The sequence below is a fragment of the Oryx dammah genome, unplaced genomic scaffold, assembly GCF_014754425.2.
Source record: "Oryx dammah isolate SB20612 unplaced genomic scaffold, SCBI_Odam_1.1 HiC_scaffold_28, whole genome shotgun sequence".
NCBI lineage: Eukaryota > Metazoa > Chordata > Mammalia > Artiodactyla > Bovidae > Oryx > Oryx dammah.
Genome location: NW_024070212.1, coordinates 32,542,371 through 32,549,768, shown reverse-complemented (window position 1 = coordinate 32,549,768; position 7,398 = coordinate 32,542,371). Strand labels below are relative to the sequence as shown.

General features: G+C 51.2%; 1 protein-coding gene across 1 annotated transcript; it reads left to right on the top strand.

Moving 5' to 3' along the window:
* Positions 1–245: 245 nt before the first annotated feature.
* On the top strand, positions 246–7,106 carry GPR61 (G protein-coupled receptor 61). Its single transcript, XM_040232119.1, has 4 exons — positions 246–321; positions 3,372–3,489; positions 3,728–5,909; positions 6,586–7,106. The coding sequence occupies exon 3, from the start codon at positions 4,303–4,305 to the stop codon at positions 5,656–5,658; it is 1,356 nt and encodes a 451-aa protein (XP_040088053.1). The 5' UTR covers positions 246–321; positions 3,372–3,489; positions 3,728–4,302; the 3' UTR covers positions 5,659–5,909; positions 6,586–7,106.
* Positions 7,107–7,398: the final 292 nt, after the last annotated feature.

Below are 7,398 nucleotides of genomic sequence, written 5' to 3'. Positions count from 1 at the left end.
AGGAGGGTCTCCCTAGCCTGCCATCACCTGGCCTCACCAGGCTTTTGAGCTACCACTCTAGCAGCCTGAGAGGAGTGGGAGGGGCTGGGCCCACTCCTGGGTACCTTGCCTGGGGGCACTGGTCCCTGGCTCCTGGCTCCAGAAGTGGCTCCAAGGGTCTGGGTGGGAAGCAGGAGGCCATTAGGACCCAGAAGCTCTCAGAGCATCCTGCTCTGCCGGCTGCCTCTCACTGATCACTGCAGTGGTTCAGGCTTCAGCAGCCTTGGAGAAGCATCAGCTGAGAGGCGCTATCACATGGGAGCCGGGAGCTGCTCAGCAAAGGTAGGAGTTGCCGACTAGGCCAGAAATGGGGGCCAGACCCAGGCCTGGTGATGAGTGCTGAGATACCCCACAGAAGGGTATACAGCCCACCCTCCCTTATGGTGGGCAGTTCTGTCCAGGGATGGGCCCCCAGGTATCCTGAAGGAAATATTGGGGTGTGGGCATCTCTGAAGTCTAGAGATGGGGGTTGATCTACAGAAGGAGTATCCACATCCTGCAGACAGACAGGGTTCCCCATCTATCTTGCTCCATGTCATAGAAATGGGTCCCCTACATCCTAGGAGCAGGTCCTTTGGCATCCAGGCCGATGGCCAACTCTGTGTCCTAGGCATGGGCAACTCTGCTGGGGGGAGGTGCCATAGCCCCCTGGAAACCTCTCCTGGCTTGAGGGGGCATGCTCTTGTCTGAAGGAAGGCCAGGCTCGGGTCCTCAGAATGGAAGCTCTGTAACTAAGAAACAGGTGCATGTGAATCCCAACACCTCTGTGGCCTTCGGCTGGGCACTTATGTACATCTTGCTTCCTGAGACAAGGCTATTTGTAACTTGACCATACCCCTGCTAGAGGCCCAGACTTCAGCCTCTAGGATGGCAAAGCCTTCCAGGTATTGAGATGTCCTGGAGGTGAGGGAAGGGTTGCTAGAAGGGAGCAGGGAGAGGATAAGAGCATCCGAGAAGCCACGATAATCAAGCGAGGAGTGGAGCGAGGCTCCCTGGGCTTCCACTGTGAAACTGTTACCCCATGTCCCTCCCAGCCTTTACCCTGGTCCATCCGTGAGGAAGTGCTGGGGAGCGGGTATACTGGCTTTTCTTTGGAAGGTAAATGGGAATGCTGGAATTTAGGGAGCAGTGCGGAGATACTGGTAAGGCTCAGAGGGGCGGTGAAAAAGAAGAATGTTCAATGCCTTCTTGCCTAGGGCTCCATTATGGCTGCACAGCACCTCTCTACCTCCATGTGGAACACACATCCACTTCCTGCGGTCTGGGACCCTGGGTAGGCCCTGCTGGCAGACTCTTGATGTCTGGGCCGATGTGGTGGGCCTTGACTCCTTTAGCTCCAGGGCCCCAGAGACATGTCTTCTGGGCCCCACCCCAGGTAGAAGGGATGGGGGAGTCACGGCATAGAAAGAAAAGGGCAAGTTTGCCTCTCCTGGTGTTCCTTCCCACATTTTTTTCTGGAAGGTTGTCTTATGATAAGCGTCTCTAGTCTGAGCCCTCTCTTTCACCTTCTCCACAGACTCCGAGTCTATGTGATATGAGCTGTCTTTTACCCCCTGGGAGAGGCACATCTCTAGGGCGGCAGTCCAAAGTTAGGACTCACTCAAGTCCAGGAGCCCAAGTTATTCATTCCAGAAGAGGCTCCTGGCTGGCACACAACTGATGGACTGAGTGTTCCTGGAGTATATCCTGTAGGAAAGGATTCAACTGATCAATCTGAGTTTGATTCAGGTCACAAAGTTGTATTGAGCACCTATTGCATGCATGGCATGCTAGAAGTTAAATTAGTGCAAAGTTGATGGTAATGCCAAAAACCAAGGGTGATTGTAAGGCTGTAGCTATAGAGGGGCAAGGGACCTATCTGCCCCATGTGGGCCTCTTTACTTCAGTCAGAGAAATGATGGGGTTTTTAATTGAGCAGCCACCAGGCCCTCCATAGCCCAGGAACTCACTGAGCCATCCAATGTATCACATATGGAAACCCTGAAGTTTTTCCAGTCCAACCCTCCAGTTTAACACATGAGGAGAGTGACCCAGGAAACCTCTGACTTGTCTGCAAAAAAGCCCATCAGACTTGGCATTGACACAGTTTGCCTTTAATTTTTATGCCTTAGTACACTATGCTGAGGGACTCTGGACTGCAAGAATGGCATACGGAAATCAAAAATATTAAAATTACAGCTGACTCTCGAACAATGTGAGGGTTAGCAGTGCTGCCCCTTTGAGCAGTGAAAAATCCGGGTATAAACTATAGTCGGCCTTCCGTCTTGCAGTTCCACATCCCATACTGCTGATGGGATCCTGTAGTACTGTAGTGTTTACTATTGAAAAAAAAATCTGCATGTAGACTCACTCCAGCAATTCAAACTCATGTTGTTCAAGGGTCAACTGTACGTTGGGCGACTTATTTCAATTCTGTGCGAACTCCGCATGGATAATGAGACACATAAAACAGATTTTATCAGAGAAATGAGAAACGCTGAACCCGGAGACTTCTCCTTTGCCAGTTTCTTCCAGTTTACCTCTCTGCCTTATGCTCACCCACCTTTACATTTTACACAGACACCTACGCCCCCTTCTTGTTCTAGATCTACAGTAACAGCCCAGGAGCAGGAGGGCTTTGGCCAGAGGTCCCTCCATGGTCAGCTGCAATGACCCGAGATCCAGGGCCCTGGACAGTGGGAGTTTAGGAGCAGCTCCTCTCCCACCTCCGGGGCACAGTAACCTTGGGAAGTTAATGAGTGGGTAGAGATGGGCAGCTATCGTATGCCTTATGCCCTTCTGGCTTTGGGAGCAATGGAGGCTGGATGAATTGACTTCCCAGGTTCCTGCCAGTGGGACGTGTTATTTTCACTGGTCCTTCTAAACACTCCCAAAGGAGCAGCTCTTTGGCTCAGGGGTGGTGATGTTGGAGCAAACTCAAGCGCAATCCTTCCTCTTTTCAGGTGATCTCTTCCCAGTGGTAGCCTCAGTTCAGTGGGAGACATTTTTTAGTTTTTAATTAAGTAATTACTTTTTATTTTTGGCTGTATTGGGTCTTCATTGCTGTGTGGGTTTTTCTCTAGTTGCAGCGAGCAGGGGCTACTCATCATTGTGGTGCACTGGCTTCTCATCGTGGGCAGTTTCTCTCGTTGTGGAGCATGGGCTGTAAGGCGTGCAGGCTTGCAGTTGTTGCTCTGCGGCATATAGGATCTTCCTGGTCCAGGCATGGAACCCGTGTCTCCTGCATTGGCAGGTGGAACTCTTTACCACTTAGCCACCAGAGAAGTCCGAGAGACATTTTTAGAGATGTTTCAAATTCATTAATTATTTACTGAATGTCTGTTGTGTTGCAGCCACTGTGGAGGGCACCTTCAGGTGAAGCATGGCACGGTGGGCTGGAGTACTAGCCCTGGAGCCAGGCCTCCTGGGTGTGTAACTGGACCTGGCCACTTACTAGCTATGTGACCTTCGGTAAGTTCCTTTATCTCTGGTAGGCCCCAGTTTTATCAATTGCAAAATAGGGAAAGGATATCTACCTCGTAGGGTTGCATAAGGATTAAAATGAGTTAATTATGTGGAGTGCTAGAACAGGGCCTGGCATGTGGAAAGCACCATATATACATTACTGCTTATTAGGATCTTATTAATAAACCCTGCAGCATCTTCCAAACACAGTTGTGAAGTAGGTATTATTCCTTTCATTTTACAGATGGCTTATGAGGAAACTGAAGCTGAGAAGAGCCACAGAGTTAGTAATTCCCAGACCTGGGACTGGAAACCGGATCTCATGCTTATTCTCTGCAACGACTCCTGCCATTCTGAGGAGACAAGAAATCAGGAAATTTACATAAGCAACCTTAAAACTGGGGCATGATCCTAGAGCTCAGCGGGACCCTGAGAAAAGGAGACAGAGGACTTAGACTCTGGACAATAGTCCTTGAAAGGGGAGAAGGGTGTGGAAAAGAAAGGAAAAGGAAGTGGAAAAGGAGCTGGAGACCACTCAGAAGATGGAGTGTTGAGTGGGTGAGGCTCCTGCATCGCTCCCTCTCTTGCTTCTTTGCAGTCACCAAGGTGGACCAGAGCTGCCTCCTGAGCCCTCAGTCACTGGCCTTGAAGGCTGGCAACAGGAGCCTGCTGAGAGGCTCCAGCAGGGGGCGCTCTCTCCCCAAGCTCTGCACACAAAATTGGGAAGCCTGGGCCTGGGCTTGCCATCCCAGGGGCACTGGACTAGGATGGGGGATGGGCCTGTGACAGGAGGTGCCCTGGGTGTCCTCTTTCGGCCCCATGGAGTCCTCACCCATCCCCCAGTCATCAGGGAACTCTTCCACTCTGGGGAGGGCCCCTCAAACCCCAGGTCCCTCTACTGCCAGTGGGGTCCCGGAGGCAGGGCTGCGGGACGTGGCTTCAGAATCCGTGGCCCTCTTCTTCATGCTCCTGCTGGACTTGACCGCTGTGGCTGGCAATGCGGCTGTGATGGCTGTTATTGCCAAGACACCTGCCCTTCGAAAATTTGTCTTTGTCTTCCACCTCTGCCTGGTGGACCTGCTGGCTGCCTTGACCCTCATGCCCCTTGCCATGCTCTCCAGCTCCGCCCTCTTTGACCATGACCTCTTCGGGGAGGTCGCCTGCCGCCTCTACTTGTTCCTGAGCATATGCTTTGTTAGCCTGGCCATTCTCTCAGTGTCGGCCATCAACGTGGAGCGCTACTATTACGTGGTCCACCCCATGCGTTATGAGGTGCGCATGACGCTGGGGCTGGTGGCCTCTGTTCTGGTGGGTGTGTGGGTGAAGGCCTTGGCCATGGCTTCTGTGCCAGTGTTGGGAAGGGTCTCGCGGGAGGAGGAAGCTCCCAGTGTCCCCTTAGGCTGCTCACTCCACTGGAGCCACAGTGCCTACTGCCAGCTTTTTGTGGTGGTCTTTGCTGTCCTTTACTTCCTGTTGCCCTTGCTCCTCATCCTAGTGGTCTACTGCAGCATGTTCCGAGTAGCTCGTGTGGCTGCCATGCAGCACGGACCGCTGCCCACGTGGATGGAGACCCCCCGGCAACGCTCCGAGTCTCTCAGCAGCCGCTCCACAATGGTCACCAGCTCGGGGGCCCCCCCGAGCACGCCACACCGGACGTTTGGGGGGGGGAAGGCAGCAGTGGTCCTTCTGGCCGTGGGGGGACAGTTCCTGCTCTGCTGGTTGCCCTACTTTTCTTTTCACCTCTACGCCGCCCTGAGCGCTCAGCCTGTTTCAACAGGGCAGGTGGAGAACGTGGTGACCTGGATTGGCTACTTCTGCTTCACTTCCAACCCTTTCTTCTATGGATGTCTTAATCGGCAGATCCGGGGGGAGCTCAGCAAGCAGTTTGTCTGCTTCTTCAAACAGGCTCCAGAGGAGGAGCTGAGGCTGCCAAGCCGGGAGGGCTCCATTGAGGAGAACTTCCTGCAGTTTCTTCAGAGCACTGGCTGTCCCACGGAGTCCTGGGCTTCCCGACCTGTACCCAGCCCCAAGCAGGAGCCACCTGCAGTTGACTTTCGAATCCCTGGCCAGATAGCTGAGGAGACCTCTGAGTTCTTGGAGCAACAACTCACCAGCGATATCATCATGTCAGACAGCTACCTCCGTCCCGCTCCCTCACCACGACTGGAGTCATGATGGGCTGGTGGACCCCTGGAGGGTGATGGGGCTGGGGGCCAGTTATAACTGCAAGGAACTGCTTGTGGGATCACCCTTTCCTGGCTAGCTGGGGCTGGGGTTCCTGCACACAGCTTTTGCTTAATGTTTTCTGGGGCAGCAACAGAGCCAACTGGATGGATATGTGGCAAAGGCCTTGGACATGGCTATGATCCTTGACTACTGGGGGAGGGAACCTGGTGAGATGGTGACGAGAGTCAAGGGTCACAAAGGTGAGATGATGATGATGATGCTGCTTTTCAACCAGTGAACTTTCCATGCTTCAGAAAGCAGGGAAATTCTAAGGGCAGGAGTTGGAGGATATAGGGCAGCAGGCCAGGCATGGAGTTATTCTGAGGACTCTTTAGGATCTTTCATTTTTCAGTATAATAGTCCATGGTAGAAACTGCACCCAGGCAAGGTAAGAAAATGACCCCTGACTTCTCATTTCCTTGCTAGGCTTTAAAAAAAAAGGACAAAATTGCAGCCAAGTGTTTCCATTTAACAGATTTTTTTTTTCTAGTTTTAAACCTGAGGTCTCCTTGAAGTGAGAGGACCAGCTTTATTCCTTTCTTGAGTTTGGTCAGAGCAAGGGGAAGTAGTAATCAGGGCCCATAGAGTAGAAGGGAGGAAAGCTGTCTGCAGTTCTGTCTCACCTTCCAGGAACAGCTGTTCTGTTGTATTTCTTCTGTCTCTCTCTTAGACGCGAGAGATCAATTTTGGGACTTGATCTTAGCAGAGGAAAGATTAAAGCAGGATGGCTCTTTCTCTTTGTCTTTTAGGATGAACTGGAAGGATTGGGGGTGGATTGCTGAAGGTGGGGGTTAGCATTTGAATTGCTAAGGTGGTTGGATACAGAGAGGCCCAAAATAACCCTGACCAATAATACTGTAAATCTTTATTTTCCAGAACTGGCCTCCCTGATCTCTCTCCTCATGGCAGTGACCCATCGCCAGCCCCCTGGACAACCGGGTACAAGAGACTAAGGTTGGGAATGGGAAAGGTGGGGTTTCCATGGTTCATTAAATGCTTCCTTACTCCCATTCATCGCTCTCAAAATTAGCTTCAGTGACAAAGACTTAAATCTCTCTCCTATCTGCAGCCCTGGGTTGGACAGGGGGCACAGGAACTGGGCTCAGCTGTTCACTGATTGAGACTATAGCAACTGTGTTAGGTGGTACTGATGGCAGTATATTCAAGGGAGGGGAATAACTGCAAAACTGGACAGGACACCCATCTGGGACTACCTGTTCATCCATTTCCCTCATTTCAATCAGGTAACATTAAAGAGTCAAGGCAGGACCAGATGGTGATGCGATCTGTATTTGAACAAATTCCTGGTTTATTGAGCTTCAAGGGGGAAGTCGGGTTGGTGGGAGTAGGATAGTTTCCCCTTTGAACAGCTAATAAATAATTTTTATTATAAAAAAGTTATGCTGATATCAACATTGACTCTTTCAGTTCAACCCAGTGCATAATAGCTGAATATCCCACTCTCTGGGACTCACACAGATTTATAGTCACTGCCTTCAAGGAGTGCACAGTCTTAATTTGATCAGGTACCTTGTTTTACATTTTGACAGAGCATTCACATATAGTAAAGCATTTTAGAATTTTAGAGAAATATATTGAAAAATATGTTCATGATTCTAACTTGAGAGTTCAGCCCATTGCAGCAAGATGTCTACATGGAGGCTTCCTGCAGACTGGAAAGTGTGGGGG